Consider the following 22,321-nt stretch of genomic DNA (forward strand, 5'->3'; position numbering starts at 1 on the left):
CCTAGGCTAGAGGCGTTTTGGGTGTTCGCAAACAAAAGAAAGAAAGAAAGAAAGAAAGAAAGAAAGAAAAAAAAAACGAATCAAATAAACGCGCACTTTTTTTTTCCTCTCTCTATCTCTTCCTTATGACATGCGTTTTACCTTTTTTTTTTATTTTTTATGCTCTGTTTTTATTTCTTGCTTTGTTTGTTCGTCCCGAAATTGAGGATAATCGTAGTTAAAAACAAGTATTTCCTTGTAAGTATAACGTCTCTTGACGTATGAGAAGTTCTTTTTTGTTTTTTTTCTCCTCTTCAAGACACACGTGTCCTCAATTATTCGCCATATGCCAAACCCTGCGATTTGTTCGTTTCTTTCGCTTCGTAATGTACGTGCCCGTAGTAACTTATACCTGAATATTCTAGTACGATACAGGTGTATACAGAGAAAGTTGGGAGGGGATCTATCATTGAGTAAAATTTTGTTTATCATTCAGCACCGGAAACATCCGTTATTACGTTTGACGTGTGCTAAAAAGACGCGAGAGTTGTTTGTAAATGAAAAAAAAAAAAGTGAAGGAAAGAAATGAAATTAGGGTAATGAAGACGAATTGAAACGGTTGCGTGGTAAATAATTAAAAGAAAGTTTCAAATTTCGACAAACAAGTATATTATATATACACGTTATAGTTTATACATTATATATGTTTTTATACTCGAATAAACGACTCGTGACGAAATAAAATTATAATTAGATATAATGCAGACAATTATATAAGGGAATGAAAAATTTGTAAAAATTTTCCTTACACCTCAAACTTAGACTCGACACTTCTTTTAACGACTCAACTTATCTTTGTGGAATAATATTGAAGAACGAAGAGAAAAACACCGGTCGACCGATCGCTGCTTCGTTCCTTTCGGTTAACTTTTGGCCTTCGGCGTTTAGGTAATGCTACTCGAGAGTTTCGTACTTGATTAACTCACCTATGAGTACGTAATTGTGTGTAATAAGAAAAAAAAAAAATAAAATGAGACGAGGAAAACCATCGATCGACGTTAATGGAAAACGACGATGCTTTGAAATTCATCGAGTGCATTTGCGACGAATGTTACTTCAATATCGTTTCACGATATCACCGAACTGCGACGAATTTTTCCAGCAGAGGCAATAATTCCACGCTGCATCCGATCTCTGCTTTTGTTGCTTTCGCATTATAACTACTATTATAACCAATATCCACATATCTATGAACCAACTGCCGCCGGTCTTGCGGGAATGCATTATACGCTCTTCGGTTCAATGGCCAGTTTTCATCACCGCATGCAGTTACAATGATTGCGGATTTAATCAACGTCACCGAACGTGCAATTTACAAGTTGACGATTTGCAAATCGCGCAAATCACCCAAGTTCGCCATCACGCTTCAGGCTCTGATGAGACAACATGCGTCTCTCCTCGTCCTATTCAATGTATACAAACTTATGCCGAATGAATTCCGTTCGTTCAACCGAAACGTTCTACGTTGTTTCTCAAATTTTTATTTTATTTTTTCTTCGTTTCACCCTCCTCTCCTATTCATCGTTGCGATATATTCGATGTGTAACGAAATTCATTCACTGCAACGCCAAGTCTGACCTTGTCGTTTTGCCGTCTATCTGAGAAATCTATTCAGTCAAAGCATAATGAATTCCAGAGACTCGTGTTGTGGCGAAACTTCATCGTTTCGAAGGATCGTCGGGGTCGCGAAGGATTGTAAGTGGTGTGCGGATGAAACTCACAAGGTGACGACGCGTAGTTCGTCGTGTTTGAGTGTTGGCGGGTGTGAAGATTTTTTTTTCGCCATTTCTCTGTACGTTCGATGATTACTGAAGCGGATTTTTGCTTGCATGCATACATATGTATGTGCATATATATATGTATATATATATATATTTACATGCATGTACGCACGTTGCTCGTATCATTTCGTTATGAGCTCCTCTTTACACCTTGACCCAAAAACTACCGTTCGTGCTGTTTTGTAAGTATTTTCGTGTGTCACCGCCGAGCCGATGTCGTCTATCCGGGATCTTTGTAGTTGAACTGTTCCGTAGAAAAATAATTTTACCTTTCTCTCGTTTTTCATGTCTTGTGTATAATTTGAATATTTAAACGATTCTTACTGCGAATGAAAATACGATAAAACGAACGAACGCTGGAGCGCTGCGAAAATTGAAGAAATTCTATCGCGGACTGCAGCTGGATGAAAATTGACGTCATCCATCGGTAATTGGCTTGCGTCGAAGGTTCCCCGCCGTATTATTCATTAATCGATTGTCCTCCGATAACTCGCGGAAATCCGCGTCCGATATCCGATACGTACCTATATATTAACATTGAAATAGAAGAATAACGTCAAATATTTTCTCACAGTTGTCAGTTTCGCCGGAATTCTAACTGTCAGACTTGTGCAAAATTTATTGCAAAAATCCGGTTTCACCACGCCAATTTCCGTCTGTATAATATAATATAAATATATTAGTCTTTGCAGTCGTTCGGTTTTTCCAAGGCCAACGTGTTCGCGAAATGACTGATTCTTCGGACTGGATCCAAGGTATTTATTGTAATAGGAAAAACTGTGAACGGAAAGAATCGGTTGAAACTAATTGACACGGGGGGGGGGGGGGGGGGGGGGGAAGTAGACTTACGGATCGACGGAGGGAAGTTGGAATTATCGACAAAGGCCTCACGATTCCCCTTGATTAATTGTCGCAGCTGTATTTAATCAGACGACGATAAATAATTTGTCCTTTATCTCTTTCAATGATATGTGCGAACGCCGTTTAATACCATTAGCGGTGCGGGATTGTCGTTGTTTAGATCTTACGTACGGAACGAACGATTGGATCGACAAGGTCGTCCCTCCTCTCATACCTATTTCAGATGCATCTCTTTTCTTTCTCGAATAAATATTGTTACTATTATACATGTAAATTTATAAGCGAAGAGAAGACTCTACTCGGGTCGATTCAAGGAGTCGAGAAGCTGATCTTTCGAGATCTAAAGATATTTATTACTGTTGTTATTGTCATTACTATCATTATTATCATTATCACCGTCACTATCGCAATTATACTATTTATTATTATTACACTATTATTATTATTATTATTATTATTATTATTATTATTATTATTATTATTATTATTATTATTATTATTATTATTATTATTATTATTATTATTATTATTATGCCCTGCATCTGGAAACTGACCTGAATCACTTACCAGTGAAATTATTGGAAAACGTATCGATTCCGGGATCCAAATCATCCGACAACTCACATGGAAATACGCACCGTAAGCACATCGCTCGTTTTTCGAGTGGCTGCATGTGTACGAATTGATTGTTTGCGTTCGTTCGCGTAAACCGGGTTTATTGTTTATCCAGATCTCGTCTCCTCTCCTCTCTCCGTCTTACTCGCAATTTTTGTCACGCTCTCACGAAGGCCTAATCATCTGTCTCTCCGGCGGTATACCGTGGCGATGTTTTTTTCGTCATCCGTTTTGTTTGTTCGACAAATTTCACCCGCGGTTTTATTATGTACTCTGCTGCTGGATGCGGATAATCCGGTTACGTATATCCGCGCTGGTTAGAATACTTCAAATATTGTTCCGGTTATTCAAATGATGTTTTTCAGCTTCGTTGTAAGAAATATTTGCGATATCTTGTGGGTATAACCTATCTCTGGTGTATAATATTGGAAAAAGGCACGCTGGTGACAAGTTTTCACGTTGTGTAAAATAGTTAGCTACTTCAGGCGAAATATAATTTTTTTTTTTTTTTTTTATTCTGCCCTACATTTTTCGATTCAGGTACTTGATTTTTTTCTATTCTTATCCTTTTTCAACCTGCAGGTGAAAGCAGAAATCCGATTTCGTCATTTATTTACTTCTTTACCACGAAATTATATTTCATTGTTCGTTTGTTCATCGTCCGTGATTTTCCTTACGGATTTTACAATCGCTCGCTGTGTATAAAATACTCGGGTAAAATAATGTTGAAAAGGGAAGGGGAGGGGATGATCAAATGGCTTTAAAGTTTAATTGGATTCCATACCGTGTTGTTAATCTCATTCTAAATCCTCCTCTCCTTTTTCTTACTATGTATAAACTATTTAATACCGAGGCCAACGAGTTTCCCCGGTGACAACTGATGCGGCTAGAGGTGGGGGAAATTAACAATGCCTGCAGAGTAATTAGTTTTTACATCTTGGTATTGTTTTGTCACTGTTGTTGGTTGGTATATGTACATAACATACCTAGATATATCTAGCCACCGGAGCGTAACTTGCGGACTTCCTGGACGGACGCGTTATTGTTGTCGTAGGACATTTTCTATCTCTGTGGGTAAATAATGTATATATGTATATATATATATATATACACACGCTGACAGGACAATATGAACAATTTTTTATAACTGAACATTTTATGTCTACACGGGTAAGCGAAGTTTTATTGCGTGTGTCACGGTTCACAATTGGACAATAAAATAAAAACATTTCCACCCTCAACTACAGTTTTCGTAATGTCAATATTTATTTGCTATATATTTTTTAAATTTAAAGAACGAAGAGTACCGTAATTGAGTTTTGACAATTAGTAGTATCCTGAAATATCAAATCATCGCGCTACACAATTATTCATCATTCTAGCATAAACTTTATTCTTACGGCAGCAGCAGGACGATTTAGCAGATAGCGAAAAGTGTTCGATTTTAGCCTGACCTCGATTGTAGTAAATATACAAACTCGTCGTTGACTAAAATTAATACGGTTCTTATAATAGCGTGGCGCAATTCGTCATGCCAATTGGTTGGATCGAAAACAATTTTGGCAGGGACCGTCCAGTTTCGTTGTCTCCTTCAACGAAATACGTTGGCGTCGAAATCGCATCACGGCCGTGATCTTGAGACTTGTGAATTCTCTCCTACCTCGTACGGAAGTAATAATAAGATGAAAAAGAAAAGAAAACAAGAATAATTTGACCGTCGGATGACTATTAACACACCTTTAAATTTATTTTGTTGCACTTTCTCTTTACACGTTGCAGGTACACTCACTTACCTAAATAATCTAGGCATCCTCCTTCTTTTTTTCACATTCTTGCATCGTAAAACAGCAAAATGACACTACGTTTCATTTTTATTATTATTTTGTAATTCTTCAACGCGTTCTTTCAACCAACATATATATTATAAGCGACAAAGAGATTTGATTCGCGAGATGTTACGCAGCGCGGTGTGAAGAGGTAGCGTTGAAAATGAGAATAATTACCGGTTGTCCGTTCGTCGTTCCTCTCTGTGCTTGCTTACTTCCGGTTTGTCTGTGAGAGAGAGAGAGAGAGAGAGATTGTCACCGCGAAGTGCAGAAAGACGAGTACCCCGTGATCGAGGGGTATGTACTCATTGTCACGTATGTTGGTTCGCGTATGTAAAAGAACCAAGGAGGAACGGCACTCGCACCGAGGTACTTGAACCCCAGACTTAATCGCCCAGCAGCAGCAGCAGCAGCGACGGCGGCAACTCTCGCAAAACTTCCTATTCGCGAGAGGGAATCGCCGTTAACCTTCGTCTGGTTTTTATTGTTAGCTTTTATCGCCTAGGATGCGAATTCGAATATCGTATAATTCCCTCTCTGTAAATCGGTGCATGTGGAGCAACCTGCAGCGGCGGCAAACTTGGCCATCTATGCACTCGACTCGTAAAGACGACAAATGGAAGGAGTAAACGACAGACGACGATTCATCTCGTACTTTTCTTGTATCTTATTCTTGTACCCAGGCAACGAGCTGGCCCGGGGTTGACATTCCGAATTTGAAAAGTTCCGAGAACGGCGAATTTTGAATTTTTTTCGTGGCGAAAGTTGAAGTAAAGATATCGAACTTTGACGAATCGTCAAAGTTTCGAATGGTCCGAAAGTGAGAAAATTACTAAAAACTGAAGCATCGAAATTACGAATGATCGAAAATTTTGAGTTCTGTGAATTTACGGCTTGGTGAAATTTACCCGCTTTAATCTTTCTTTGTTTTGGATTTTCGATATTTTTACGTTTAGAATCTTGTTCATTTGGATTTTCGGTTTTTCTGACTTTTTACACCTACTCGCTGTGCGTGTGCGCTTTAATTTTCGGAATTATACCGTATCGAAACATTATTTTTCGAAATTTTACTCAACCGCAAACTTTACTTTTCAGAACTTTGCTCTATCGTAACTTAAATTTTCGGAATCTTGCGTTTCTAATATTTATTACCGGCTTTTCAAAAGCAAAAATCAAAATATTACCTCATCTGTTATAATAATCCGACCTCGAGAAGAGGAGAGGAGAGGAGAAACAGACGATTCTTCTTTTGAGCTGGCGCCAGCGAAATGTGTCCCCATCTAGCATCCGATAATGCTATGCGGTCCATCGATAATTCCCTTGATATCCGCCTGACGGACGTTTCGATACGAACGCTTCCGTCGGTCACGTGAGTTTCTCCGGGGAAGATGTATACATGTATATGTACATGCTTATCCGTACAACATTCCTTCCGAGGTCACGTTCTGTTCGATATTCTGAATTTACTTTTCCACCTTTTTAGTCAACTTGAATATGTGTATATTTATATGTATATTCTTTTTTTTCCACCCTCAAAATTACGTGTATTCTTGGGAAGAAAATCTCTGGCAATGAGACGAGAGATCAAACATGGACACTTTTGATGCAATATTTTCTCGTTATAGTTTCAAGATTGTTTTCAATACCGCGAAGTCGTTCAACTGTTTCTGCGAAAAGCTCGTTTCCTGCATAGTGTATCATCGTCAGGGTAAAAATTTGAAAAACGTATTATATATACATACATGTATATATACAGGTTTCTTTTGTCGTGCGAGTTTTTCAATTATCTTGACGTTGCTACAAAAACGGTATTGAAAACAGCATTATTTCAACGCTCCTTCCGCAGCATTGAGACAAGAATTTCAAAATAGTTTTCCACCTCGTACGCATGTACATTCGGAGCTGTTTCATAACGAGGCAAAGTCCCGTTGTAACGCCATTTAGGCTCGTGGCTCGTTATCTATGCAATATTATATATATTTCTCTGCAGGGTGCGTGTCGGAAGATGTACATATAGGTATAACTTTAGCGTCGATGAAAAAAGTTAAAAATATGAAAGAAAACTGTTCTCGTCGTTAGGTAGAGTCGAGAATTCCCGCATGCTTGCGAGAGGAACCGAAAATTGAATCACCGTCGTCTACACGGTTGACGAATTCGTCGCGTGGTGGAACATTTCCAAGTTTAATCGCACGTTATACGCCTCTTCTTCATTAGCAAAAAACAGGTGGAGAAATTTTGCTTTTTTTTTTTTTTCCTTTCACCTACTCTTTGAAGAGTTAATTACTTTTGCGGTTTGAACGGGGAAAATGATTTGTCGAAACTGCGTCATGGTTGTAATTTATATATAAACAACGTATAACGTATAATGTAAAGTAAAAATAGAAGTTTAAAACAGCAGTCGGTTTGTTTAGTTCTGCTTTGCATTGTAATTGGAAAATGTAGTTTCTGCTTCCGTCTATTGTTGAACGGCTATTATTGTATCCGCGGTTGGAAGTACAGGGTACAACACACACACACACACACACACACACGTGCGAATACACACCCTTTCTTTGCTGTTATAATTAAATAATTGTTTGCAGAATTGTGTAAAGGTGTGTGTGTGTGTGTAATATACACGCCTATAATCACGCGTGTAGCTACATATGCCAGGTAGTTTTGTTTGCACAGGTGTGTCTCGACGAGGGGGAAACGATGTAGCAACGCTCACGTTGCGATCGCGTATTTTCTTTCTACAATCCGCGTTTTAATCTATCCACACCTGCCTATTTATGGGTATCACGCATGTCCCGTGAATCCGTCCAGTCCTCGTCTGTTCTGTGTACGATTTATCGTAAAAAATGGTCGTTGTGTGTATAAGAAAGTTATAGAATTAAGCAAATGATGATTTTTTATTGTAATATGATTAATTTAGTTACGTATTTTTGTTGACTTGAGGCACTGAGTTTTGCTGAACAATATTGTGTAACTTTAATGTACGGCAAATTCTTAATACAGTTTATAAACGTTGGTGGGGATTAAATGCGTCGCGTTGCGGGAACTTGATCCTTTGAAAATAATCGCTACATGGTACATGTATATATGTATATAGTTTCAACCGTATTTCTCAACCGAATGCCAATCTGATTTCCTTCTCGCTCTTACTTTTACTCTCGTGTGATTATATACTTACTTGTATCGTTTTCTGTTGCACGTATATGTGTACGATTACGTGTGTGCACGAGGTGTGCATATACTTACCTATAATAATAAGATATAACGCCTCAACGAGTTTCAACTTTCGATTGGTTAATTGCGATCATAATTAAATTCAACGCGGTATCCCGCCTGACTTGATTTTTATTTTTATAAAATTTATAGGCTTATTGATTAGCCGTATCGTGTAGCGTATCTGCAAAATTTGATGCAGTTTTGTACCTCTCTCTCTCTCTCTCTCTCTCTCTCTCTTGGGACTTACGTTGGAATAGGCTCAATGAAAATAAGATACAGAAATTGAATTAGAGGAAGCTTTCGACACTTTGCCCTGGTTAGACGAAATAGAGTCGGGGACGAAAAATAGATATCGTGAAAGAAAGGAACTGAAGCTTCAAATTGCAGCTCGTATAACATATATACATTTATATATATATCAATTGGAAAAAGGAAAAAACGCGGCGAACGAATGTATCGTGTCTACAAAACGAGCGAGAAATGTAAGCTCCACCTGCAATTACGTACCACACGATGATGTGAATAGAAAGCGACGTATAGAAAGCTTGAAATGAAATTGAAATTGTTCAGTCAAAGAGCCAGAAGAGCAGAAAGTGTTGTTTTTCTATTTTCTTTTTCCTCTCAACGTCGTTTTTGCTGCCCACAAACATGCGGATAAAGGGATTGTCTAACGGATCTTAATATAACGCGGTATCGTGCAAAGTGAAAAACTAAAAAGAAGCTCGCAGGCTTCATCTTCACTTCGAAATGAATGATCGATTCGGTAATAGATCAGTAATAATCGCTGGATCGGATGTTCGGATCAAATGTTCAACGTTCATTCCCCTTTGCTTCTTGGACGAAGCGTTTTTTGGGCGACACCCTGTACATTTTTGAGCTCTATATTGGTTGTAACCAACCAAAGATGAATAAAAATTAAAAGAAAAGGAATGTAACAGCAACTTTGACTGTGACGATTCATAGCCTGAATGCGAAAAATGAAGATTTCATTTCTAAGTTATTATCAATTACAACTTTGCGTTTTTCTGCAAGTTTTTCAACAACATACGATGAACGAGAATTACATGAATTTCAGTTTATTTCCAAAATATCCGAATTTATATAAAATACACGCATACACGCACAGGTACGGAAAAAGCATGAATTTTTGATCGACCGATAAAACCGAAACTTGAAATTTATTTTCCGTAACCGAGGATCAACTCGACTTTTGGGATGCGGATGCAAAACAAATTTCACTCGGTCGTATCGGTTTTGATGAATTTTCCATTTTCGCTCCACACCCTACCGTACGGTATTCGTGCCCCGTCTTCCTCGTACAGAGAGTACAGTTAGTTAACACACGCGTTCAAGATTATATCGGTGACGTCATCGCAGGACCGGCGATTGGGGCCAAACGGCTTGAACCCCGACCGTTTTACGAATCACTCGCTGGTCTCGTGCCCTGTTCTTCGGTCGGCCCATCCATTCGCGCCTCTATGTTTCATTATTGGTGCTCGTGATTCATCAGCATTAATCAGTGGATACGTTGTTGCACACGTCGATGCTCAAGGAGAATATACCGGTTCCGATCTCTCGGAACAACCAAAAGCATCCACGCTTTGGAACGACGATACGTGCTTTCTGTAGAATAAAAAATAACCGATCGCGAATTAGTTTTACTCTTATTACTTTATACTATTAATTTCTGACGTTTTGTTTCTCGCGGAAACACCTCGAGGGTAGAAAATGATGTTCGGTCGAACGTACGTTTATTTTCGAGATGATTATCGGTTATAGTGTTTTCTAACTAGTCTTCGAATTTCGACCCTGACCTAGCGAGTGATGCGGTATTCGCAAACACGTATACGGAGATATTCTAGGAATTACTCGCAACTCGGATCGCTGTATAACTTTAACTAGTTAACGAACTAATTGCTACTTTCCGACGGTGTGGGTCGGGACGATTAGCTCCGTAAGCCAGCGAGTATTCTTACGCAAGCACAAGTTATACGTCGGAGCGTGGAACGTTGCTCGAAGAGTGGAAATAATCGATTGAATTTGTAATCACGTTAACGTGCATCGTATATTTCGCCACAATACTCGCGATCCCTTTCGTCGATTGTTTAACGTTACGCTGAAATTTCAAAGGTAACGATAAAAGAAAAACCGACCCCTTTCGACATATCGAATCGAAAAATATTCCACCAACGTCGGAGACCTTCGGACAAACAACGAGGATAAGCGTACAATTAGGGGTTAAAAAATGAGGAAACAAAAAAGACCGGTTCGTGTCGGAATTGTGACGGAGGAAGTGGGCGGCGACGTCTCGGCCGACCGAGGTGTCAAATATTAATGATTTTCACCGCGTGTCAAGAGTGCAGTAGCCCCTTGGAAAGGATCGTCTTGGCTCTCTGGTCACGTTCCTCAAGACCATCGCAACGCTTCCTCCGGTTGCATAGGTGTAAAGGAGAACGCCAGGGTCCGGCATGGTGAAACTACCCGTACACCCAACCATCCTCGGAAACCTTCGCGCACTCGTGTCGTACCCACTCCGTCGCTTCCATTCCTTTCCATTCCATTCCATTCCATTCCATTCCATTCCATTCCATTCCATCCTCTCACACTTTCGACGCCTCACGCACACACACGCGTGAAAAACGTCTCGTTGTTCGCCCGTCGGAGATAGGAGCGTGGGCATGGGGCACGGACACGAAGCCCCCATCCGTGTACCACTACGGTAACCGGGAACGAACGAACGAACGACCGAACGACCGACTGTCTCTCTGTGTGTTTGACAGCAGTCAGTAAGTCGGTTACATTCATCCGCGAACCGGCCGTAGTCGACCGTACAATAATGACTGGCCACCTCCTCACTTACTTCACTAGACTTCGAGACTTGTACTCGGGGTTTCTAGTTAATGTTTAAACGGTCGTTGAACGATACGGGAATTCGTTTTGCTCAGGTGATACTCGGGAGTCTTTTACTAGGTATACCTGCTAGTCGTTCTTTTATTTCCTTCTTTCTTTCTTTCTTTCTTTCTACTTGGACTGATGAACGTGCTTTGGACAAAATCGGTATTCACGTACACACACACACACACCGGTCATAATGGTATTCGACAATAATGTCAGGGTGAGATAGTGTCTTGTGGTGAAAAAGGAATCGGAAGTGAATCGTGCTCGGTGGGATTGACCTACTCGTCGTCGGCATCGGATAATCACGTCGATCGGATCTTCCTTATTCTTGATACCATTTCTACGCGATTGGTTTACTTCGTTAGCTAGGAAGTCTGCGTTCATTGGAATTTAAGAGAAGAAGGAGAGCAAGGAAGGTCTAAATTCTGAACTCTGGCTATCGGCTTGGGCGTTGCTGAATCTTTTACGCAATATAGTTTGCCTCGCGGACGTTCGCTCTTTATTTCTTAAATACCGAGGCAATTGAAGAACGGGTCAAAGCCGATTGGTCATTGAGAAGGAATATCAAAGTAATTGTAGAGATAGATGACAGCTGCTCCCTGTGTGCCAACTTTCTGCATACTTTTCGATTTCTTCGACAACGAATTGTGCCAACTGGCGAGTGGATAACCAGATGTGCAGGTTGTAGTGTTGGTGGTAGTGCTGGTGGTGTTTCATCCACAGTGTCGGCGGGTTTGACGCTGTTTATTTGATAGTAGTGCGCGTGCAAAAAGGGAACCGAGCAAATGTATAATCCGGAATTACTGAAGACCGTCTGGACGAAGATCGGACAAATGTGTGGATACATGATGTGCGCAAAGTCCTATCTCTCAGGCGAGTTGTTTTTTACGTATTATATTATTATGCGTACATATTTATATGTATATATACACATGATATACGTGTATACAAAATACCCCGCATAACTTGGCTTCTACTTCGGTTTTTCTATGCCTGTACACGTTTATCCTTGGGTGTTTATATTCATTCGATATATATCTCCGCCTCTTCACGTTTATCTAAATGACAAGGACCTGTTTTTCTACGTTATTACAAGTTTAAATAAATCAACCAGCCATTGATACACGGTGCCGATGTACGCCTACCTCCTCTTGGACACGTTTAATCGCCTCGAGAGTTGAAACAGCGAATACCTAAATATTGTATTTCAGAAGGCCTTTTTTAATTTAACAGGTTTTACCGTGAATTTTGCGAGGCGTCCGGAATACATGTTTCTTACTCGTTACGACGATTTGCAAGTCTGAAATAACTTGTACAAGGTTTGTGATTTTTACGCTTTTCTTCGCGTCGCTGAACATCGTTATAACAATAACAAAAATAGTAATAATATTCATTCAAGATGACGATTAAAAGAAGGAGCGATTTTTTTTCTGGGATCGTTTGAAATAGTCAATAAAAATCCATCAACGGCTGAGCAAGCGATTCGGATTTTCGTCACCGTGACGACTGAACGTTTGGAAATTTTACCGGAAATAGCGCCGTAATCGTCTCACCGATATATTTCCTGACGCACACCTTGCAGGACATTATTATACATTTACTACTTTCACCCGTGACTGTATTTGTACAGCCTGATTCAAATCGAATATGCGATCTATTTGCGGATCGTGACGCGAAATTGTCGACTGAAAAAATTAACGGTAAAGAATGGGAAAAAAATACGTAGCTATTCAGAGAAATTACTCGCAAGAAAAACATGGTCAGTTTAATTATATACATAAAAGACGTTCTTTTCTTGAGATTGCTAATGTGCTCGTTATATGTACGTCTCTTCTTATTCTTCTTTCATTCAATTAACACTTGAATTTTCAACTGACGTTACGGTTGCAGATTTTAGACGCGTTTGTTCGATTCTATTGCAACTTCCGGTTCTCTGTGCGTACGGGAATAGTATTTTATAAACATATGTGTATATTATGTATCTGTATCGCATATTTATTTTTGTGCAAATAACCCAGTGTTATATTTTTTATGGATCACGGTATAAAATAACATGTGACTTTGGGGGACGCTGCGGTTTTTCCTGATTTTGTGTACAGTCGTCTTCGTCTTCGTCGTTGAGCTACCGTAGCATAACGCTTTTGCGGCCGCGTAGTTCGGCGGTATATTATTTTTACGAAGCTTACGCAAGGGCCTAAATGTTCTTGTTTCTTTTTTTTTTTTACTTTTATCCTTCCTTTTTCTTCGCGTCTTGTTTTATTTTATTTTGTGAAAAATTTCCACGCTGCCGTACCGCAAGAGAGAGAGAGAGAGAGAGATAGAGAGAGAAACTTGCAGCTAAAACTGTCAACGCGACTATATCTATTGTCATAGCTTCACAGATGGATTTGGCACTTTTATGCCTGACTTATAGCTTCCACATTATTGCTGCAAACGTTTCACGACTATGCCAAAGGAACGCTAATCTTGTTAACAATTTTGTTGGAATTTTTTTTTCAAGGTTTTCTGACATCGGTAAAGAGCTGCGTGTATGCAAGATACTTCAAATTGACGAAATTCTTTCGAGGAATTTTACAAAATTCTTCACTCTCTATGCCAGCAATTTATTTTCAACTAATCTTCATTGCAAATGGTTGATTATTTTTTAGTTCCCTTGTACCGGCGTTTCTTGCTTTTAATCTTTGAATATTTTGCGTGACTTTGAAACTCTCTTGAAAAACGAATCAAGTGACGTAGAAAGCCTCTCAATCATTTCTCATTTGAGAGTCCCCGCCTTACAGTGTACACATATATATTATATACACGTATAGAACGCTGACGAGTGACAGCTGTTAAAACAGCGAGGAGAGTTTAATTATAATTGTGATTGAGGTCTTTTGCATAAAACTTTTAAAGTTCGTTTCTTTTTTTTTTTTCTTTGTTGGTCCCTTTTTCTTTTTTCTTTGTTCGTCCCTTTTTCTTTTTTGATATTCGTTACGTGACGTTAACGATTTTTACGACAAAATTTCAAGATGTAACTTGTACTCATATCGAAACGTTCGCGAATGCTTGAAAAAAATTTGAAAGCCGATCGAGTTACCGAAAGCTCTTCAGATATCACCGTTACAAGAAATCGAGATTGTCTTCCATTTAAAAACAATCGATCCAGAGAAAAAGTCAAGATACAGTAATAGTACGAGCCGTTTTATAAAAAATTTCTTTCGCCATTTTTTATGCCATCTTATCCAAAACATTTTTTTACCGGTCATCTCTGAGATCGATATATTATTTGTATAATCCTGTCATAAAATGTTTCAGTTTTTGGGTTAAAAAATCGTGAGCATTTTGTGCACGCTTCATGATTTGAAAAATTCTTCTGTATCTTGATTGTAGAAATTTGATAGACTGCTATTTATAGATACGTGAACTAACTAGTTTTTTTTTTTTGTTTTTTCATCTATAATTGCGAATGCGCAAATTCATGGCTATCATTCGTTTTTTCTTCTCAGTTTACTCGTTAATTTTATTTGATTTCCTCTTGATTGCGAAGAGACTCAAATAGCGATTCGAGTCAGGATTGAATTCGGGCACGCGAGGTGATAGCTAACTGGCAATTCGTATCCTCGCGTTTCGCTGTAGGAATAATTAAAATTCAAACGCCGAATTCGCACGTTTCAATTGCTACCGTTACTTTTTCCATTCCTGTATGGATAAAGCCACCGGCTGCCGTTCGTGTGAATTGGGCTTAATTTGCATCGGACAGCTATGTGGATTAAAGTATTTTAATTTGCGCCAACGTCTGCGTGCAGTTTCTCACATTATCCTGTACACATTACAGTACTTTTTAAACCGCTGGCGGAAATTGTGTTCGTTGATACCGGTTATATACAGGTATATACCCTTATTACGATGTAACCGAGATAAGCGTATTTTTTTTTTTTTCTTTTCATTTTATGTTGTATAATTATACAAATATACAAATACACGAAACGTGGAGTAAGGTCGTAATTTATTTATTTCATTAATAAACAAGGTATTGCGCGTGATTGTACACCTACATATGAAATAATAAAGTTAATGGGACAAGTTATGTAACGCACTGAAAATTCCTGAGAAATAACGTATCACTGCTTTTCTTTTTCTCACGTCAAACCGTTCTCCTGTGAGGACATTTTTTTACTCATCAAATTTCATTACACATGCCTTGACTTGTTGGTTTCGGGCGAGTACCTTTTTTTTTTAAAATAGTGGGAAAACGGCTTGTCCTTGGTTTGATAAAACGTTGAAATTGATCGGAATGGCCTGATTTTTTTTGATTTTTTTTGCCACTCTTACCGCTTCTAGTTCCGGCTTCTGAAATCGAGTTTCGGCCGGAATGGGCACACCTACGTGTCAGGAATCTCAGTCACTGTAGGAGCAGTTAGCGTGTACGTGAGTGACTAATCATTCCATCAACTCCGTTCCACAACCCACCCGCATTTTTCACGGTCTCCCGCAACGCGGTGTTCGACATTTTTTCACTTTATCGTAGCTTCATTTTTTCTTTTTCATTATTATTATTATTATTGTTGTTGTTGTTGTCGTTGGTGCTATTATCATTATTATTATTATTGTTATTGTTATTCCGATTCACGATATGCAAACGATTATCCTTCAATATTATTATTGCTCATATTTTTAGGCGATAATTTATCGCCATCTCCAAGACGTCGAGGAACTGGTTTAAGAATTATTCAAATTGTGTTAACTGATTTTTTCACTGTGGATCGATTTACAATTGTTGTTTTTTTTTTTCAGTATAACATAAATTATGTAGTGGATTTTGTGTAGTGGAAGCGAATAAATATTTATTTTTTTCACCTATTCTAAGGAAGGAATTTGAGTTTTCGATCACGGTTATCGACGACGACGAATAAACTAAAACGGTGTTTCAAAACAGAGAAACTTGAACAATATCATCATTAATTATTATATATATATAAAAAAAAAAGAGGGAAATGTTTCTTCGATTTATCAAAATCGTCGTCCGCGTTGTCTCACTGCGGTAAAATTATTACTCCCTTGAAATAATTATGCATAACGAGATTATTCAAGGGTCTCTGAAAGATTGAAGGCGTTTCGCGGGCGTTTTTTTATTAGTACGCCTTAAAGGTACACGAGATAAATGAGTGATGAAATAATTTTAATCTTTACGATTGAGTTGCTCTCTACGCGTTTGGTAATATCTATGCACAATATGCGTTAATAAGGTTTAAATAATTGTACAGGAAGTCGAGTGACTTGCGACTAATTTTCGAAATGCGGGGTAAAAACATCACGGTTACGTAATATCATTCATCGATTTTATAACACGGGAACCTCTTTGTGGGCGGCTGGGGTTTGCATGTGTTGAATGCGGAAAGGCGTTGCGAGCGATCGCTTGACGCACATATTACCCACATATGTTTAAACGTACGTATAGTACAGCGCTTGAGCGTTTTAACGTTGGTTAGATTTACACATCGTTTTATAAGCGGTTATTTATGCATATAAATGGATACACCGAGTGGCATAATCCGCGTTATAAGATTCGATTCGCGCGCGCGCGTGGGATGAAAATCCAATCACATCGCGACTAACGAATTTAAACAATTGTTAATAATGCATGTGTCGTATGTTACGATGTAATGTTACGTACCGATATACTTTCAACGAGTTATACCGTTGTAATATACATGTAGTAAATATTGTTTATTTCAATACCATTATACAAGTTTTGAAAATCTCGCGAAACGATCACCGTCGCTTAATTATATTATATTATGTATAACGATTTGTATGATTGTAATGTTCCTGATAAATTTTCAACGACATTGTTACACAAGCCAACGATTATACATTTATGTCGCCTTGTTGCTCCGATTTATTATGCATAGAGTACGGTTGGATTTCTCCAGTTTTATAACACCGTCGCAGCAAGCATCCAGCTGGTTTTTCTGACTTGAATTTTTATCGAGCTTCCTATCTGGGATAGTTTGTTGGCACTCTGCCTGCCATCCTGCCGCATTTCGCGGTTAGGGGTGCAGCAATGTCAGCATCGGGGGGGTTGGGCTTGTGAGTAAAGCTTACGGGAAACAGGGTCAAGGTGGAAATTCTCCACCGCATTTACCTAGGTCAAACCAACCGAACCTCTGAACTCCGTCCATTCATTACCATTATGTATATTCATTCTTAATTACCACCCGCTCTTGTAATTCAACTCGCTCGTGAATGCCACGAGCCCAAAGTTCGTTGGTGACTTAAAAAAGACGATTTTTTTTTCAAACTTCAAGTCGAAAGTATGGTTCGAAATAACGAAAAAAAGATGCTGTCCAAGTTTCAGCTCTTAATATTAATATTTATATCAGATCAAAAGCTTAAATTCATTCATTCGCTAGGACACACAAAATTTGCCAAGGTTTTTTATTTCATTTTCATTCTTTTTTTTTTTTTATTTTATCTAGTATCGCAATAATCTCTCCGTTTCTTTGTTTGTCTTCGCTGATGATTATAGAACTTTTTGATTTTCAAATTACATCATAATCCACGTGCGGAGATGTTTTATTATATTTTTACCACGCCAGTTTCGGCTACACTTACACAGGTATATGCGTATGTAATGATAATGGTAAAAGAGATTGACGGATCGTTGGTATTAAATTGCGGAAAATTGAACCCCCGGGGATAAATTGTATCAATCTAAGTGAAAAAGGTTCTTTGAATTTTTTTTTTCCCCTCTACGCTATGGCGTTCTTCTCAGCTGTTGGTAAATTTTCGCCCACGTTGTTCAGCAAGTCGGTATATTTTTACCGAATTGAATGGAAATACTTTTTCATCGGTAATAAGCAGGGAAATTTGAAATTTGTTTTTTTTTTTTTTTTACAGTTTGGTTTTAACAAAATTTAACACAATTGCGATTTTGTGTAGATACCTTTGTTCGTAATTTTTCGTATGTAATCCATTGATTTATAGATTATACATGTTGAAAATAATTTCACATTTCTTCGTTGTATCTATAAGTGGGTTATTAATACTACGCCTATTATTTCCATTAGTCACAAATAATTAAAGCGTTCGGTTGAATTCGTTTCTGTTCGGACGCAGATATTATTTTGTTTCTCGAATCAGTATACAATATATAATGTATACCAATTTACAATGAATACTAACTTTACTTTAAAAATAAACGTCGAATCAATATCTTGGCTGCACCTGGAATTAATTTCATTTACGTACCGGAGGAGACACTTGTCGAAAAGAAATAAGAATTACTTTTCTGCTGGTGATTTCTCGCTGTTTAAACAAGTTGCAGAAAGTTTTATAAAGAGAGAATCAAAGAAAGAAAGAACGAAAGCAATAAATTGAGGATCAAAGTATTTAAAACACTAGCAATTATTTTCACCTTTAATCGATGGGATTCTTAACTACTTTGTCTTTTCTTCAACTCCATTGTGAACAATGAAATTAAACTATCGATCAATTCGTCGAAGATTCTAAGCGATTCAAGTATTCTTTCGCACGGAGTTAAATTCTTTGTCAATTAAGAGGCGAAAACGAATTGCGCTGAATCTCGGAAATGGGACAAAAACGTATACCAAGGTAGATATTAAATATGCAGTCGTAGAGGCTCGCCGAAATGGATATTTCGCGATCGTCGGCAACCCCTTTCAAATATGCGAATTCGGGACAGCTAAGGAGGGACGAAAATAGAATTAAAAATTTTTTCCCGAGATTATATTACGTTCTTATCGTTGGTTCGTAAATTTTGTGCAAGATGAAGAGGAATTTTTATGCTCGATTAAGTTTTTCTTTCCGATTCACACGGTTAATTTAAGTTAATTTTTTTTCTCACATTAACTTAACCGAAAGATTCTTTTTCCCTTGTACAAAATTCGCCTATTTATTTTACCCTTTTGTTTTCACTTGTTATTATTAATGCCTGATGTATATACAAAACAATATTTTAAACCCATTTAATTTGACGTTTTATAACGATATTTTTTTTTTTCATGCGTAGCGACAAAATTTGTCTTTTTTACGTTCTTACTCGACTTACTTTTTTCTTTTCTTTTTCTTTTTCTTTTGCTTCGTCTTAACGACAGAAAAACGAGTCTCCAACCTTCGGCGCAGATTACCAAACTTCATACATAGTACATATAAATAATACATATTTTGTGCGAAATTTTCAATTTACTTACACCTAATTCGCGTTATATTTTGCAGTTTGTTTCGTAATGCTTATCTTGTCTCCCCGCCTGCGACTCCCTTTGAACTTTCGTGCATTAAATACGTTCCGAAATCTTCTTTTTTTTTTTCTTATTTCGACGGTGTACTTCATTACGGCAAATACGCTATATTTACATACGTATATGCGTTATGTACATATAACGTCAAGGTGACATACGGTTGAAAAATATATTTTTTTTTCTGTAGATTTTAACGTCGTTACAGCCTTTGAATTGTATATGGACAAAATAAATAACAAACACTGGTGGTAAATATAAAAATTTTTTAAATATTGTTTTTAGATTTTTTTATTTTTAGATACATTAATACCTAGGTATAATAAATATTATCCAAACAATCAGTGATCCAATGCCGACAATTAGATCGCGAGTTCTCGACGTCAGCTGAGAGGTTCTCTCCTTCTCTCTCCTCTCACTCTTTATCGCTTGTTCTCTATATCTCCCTCTTTCATCGGGCAAACGAAGTAAGAGAGGGTTATTGATTTTTCGGTGAACATCTGATTTTGTATGAGAGAGGGTGCGATGAGCGAGGAACCAGTAGCAGACACAGCCTCTTTTTCTCTCTCCCTTCCTCCCTCCCTCCCTCCCTCCCTCCCTCTCTCTCTCTCTCTCTCCTTGATTTCTCCCGTACCAGCTGCTGGCTGAAGGGCTGAATGGCAGAGAAGAGGATAGAAGGAAGAGGGAAAGCATTTTCATCCTCTTCGTCCAAAATTCGTTCGTCCCTGTTACCACGGAGACAGCCTAGATTTCGTCGTGACCAGGAGAAGCGATAGAGCCGAGAGTCGAGAGAAGAAGCAGCAGGCCTCGTTTCCTTTGTTTCAGATATTCTCGGTCATATTTTCAGCATCCGTTGAACAGTCCTTGAATCATCTCTTCGGCACGATACTTCTCAGACAAAATGCGGCAGCTGCATATATGTTATGTGGTCGGGTATTTTTACTCGGTCCAAGTGCCAAATTTCATATCATCGAATCGATTATTATATCACCATATGGTCCTGTTGGTGAATGTGCTTCATGGACAAGAACTTCATTTTATTAAAGAGTTGATACGAAATTTTAGGCGTAGAAAAATTAGTTGGTATCGTAATATATAATACAAGCAAGGTTTTAATATTATTGCAATTATACAAAAATGTATTATCATACTCACCATTTAGTATATTTGGATAATATAGTTCAGTTATCATTGATGTATTTTCTGGTAATTGACGCGTTGAATTTACTCATTTAGTTTGCTACATTTTTACAATTAAATAAGACTTACAATTTTGTTGCGCACAGATCATTTTCATTTTGTATCAAGAAACAGGTTTTTCAGTTACGGTGTAAAGAATGAGAATAGTCGAAGCCTGGTATGGCATAAATCGTGATTTATTTTTTCCGACTCAAAAATAAGAGAAAGAAGGAAAAATGAAAGAAATCAGTGTTTCGTCTCTTTTACTGACATTATTTCTTGGAAGGTGGGAAAATGATCTTCCTCGAGTGAGTTTAGCGCGCAGATACAAGGTATTCCTGTTTCTATTTTCGAGTCTTGAAGCCTACGGACTTCGGTACAGTTTCACATAGTTTCACGAGAGGTGATGGTTTCAAGTATATTTGCAAAATTTAACGGTTATATATCTTTTTCGATATACGTATACCGACAAGTGCGATAAAATTCTGTTCCACTAATTTTTCTATCGTAATGTGCGATGATAATAAATACTCGATACGCAAAGTTTAAGATTTTAAAACAAATGTTATCCTACCCTAACTCGGAGTGTCTCCTGTTATATTCTATCGTATGTCTTTAATTATCACACCTGAACCATCCAATGATGTAAACGTAATAAATTATCCCAAATCCTGAATCGAGAGGCGTGATTTTAGATGCGGGAAAAATACGGTATCCGTTGTTTAAATAATTCCACTCGTAAGATTCTAAATCTGACCAAGGGGGGCAAGGCAAGCTTCTATATTTCGTACTGCGAACAGTTTCCTCTCTCTCTCTTTTCTTAGAATTACGATTTTTGGCGCGTCCGCTAGTTTCCTCACCTCGGGAATAGTTTTGCTCGGACAGCTTTGCCGATGCTTAAGTAGCTTCGACGGGACGGCAGTTTGTCATACACACGTAGGCTTGTGTGTAATGTGCCTGTGCACACGTGGTGAAAGGTACCAGAGTCACGCTTGTTAGATGCGTCATAACGTAACCCTTTGGTAATAAACGTGTACGTTGTTGGGTCGTGAATTCGAGGTTGATAAAAAATTATGAAAATTCGACAGGGTTTTTTCAGCAGTGAAGACTCGTAGACAATTAATACGAGACCGAAGTTAGTAACGTTATCGTAATGATTCGCGTCTCGGAAAAAATTGTTGTATCGCAATTTTAAGAATGTCTGACGATGCGGTAAATTATAAAAAAAGCAAAACTTACGCATATTTTGCAAACTCGACTATTTCAATCACTATAAAATTGCAAAACAGTATTTTTTTCCCCTAACGTTTCGTTACGTTAACGTTACTGACTTCAGTCTCATCGATTAATCGCGTGAACCACAATTTTTAAAACTCATCTGGAAAAAGAAATAATAATCGAGCTTTGAAAGTATGGGTAAATAGGTATGCGTTAGGTTACACATCTCTATTCACTTATCCTGCCTCATTATGCTTGAAAAAATTACCCACCGGCTACCGGTTTAAAAATAAGTCTTGTTATACAGAAATTTCAGTGCCAAAAATATAAAAGCTTTTTCAATACCGCCGGCCCATTAAAGTTTATATTCTGCTTTCAATATTTTTACATTCTTTATAACAATTTGTTCTACCTGTGACAGTTTCTATTATTATTATTATTATTATTATTATTA

General features: G+C 38.0%; 1 protein-coding gene across 4 annotated transcripts in view; it reads left to right on the forward strand.

Moving 5' to 3' along the window:
- Window positions 1-22,321, forward strand: part of trc (Serine/threonine-protein kinase tricornered) — a 111,336-nt gene that overhangs the window by 44,257 nt on the left and 44,758 nt on the right. The window contains exon 1 of one of the 4 annotated variants that reach the window (XM_046611774.2): window positions 11,138-12,103. The exons of the other annotated variants lie outside the window; for them this stretch is intronic. Within the exon in view, the coding sequence (XP_046467730.1) occupies window positions 12,016-12,103 (88 nt within the window). The 5' untranslated portion in view covers window positions 11,138-12,015. Of the gene's footprint in view, window positions 1-11,137; window positions 12,104-22,321 lie in introns of those variants that run through there. 4 annotated transcript variants of the gene reach the window in all.

This window comes from Neodiprion pinetum, chromosome 2 (assembly GCF_021155775.2).
Source record: "Neodiprion pinetum isolate iyNeoPine1 chromosome 2, iyNeoPine1.2, whole genome shotgun sequence".
Lineage (NCBI taxonomy): Eukaryota > Metazoa > Arthropoda > Insecta > Hymenoptera > Diprionidae > Neodiprion > Neodiprion pinetum.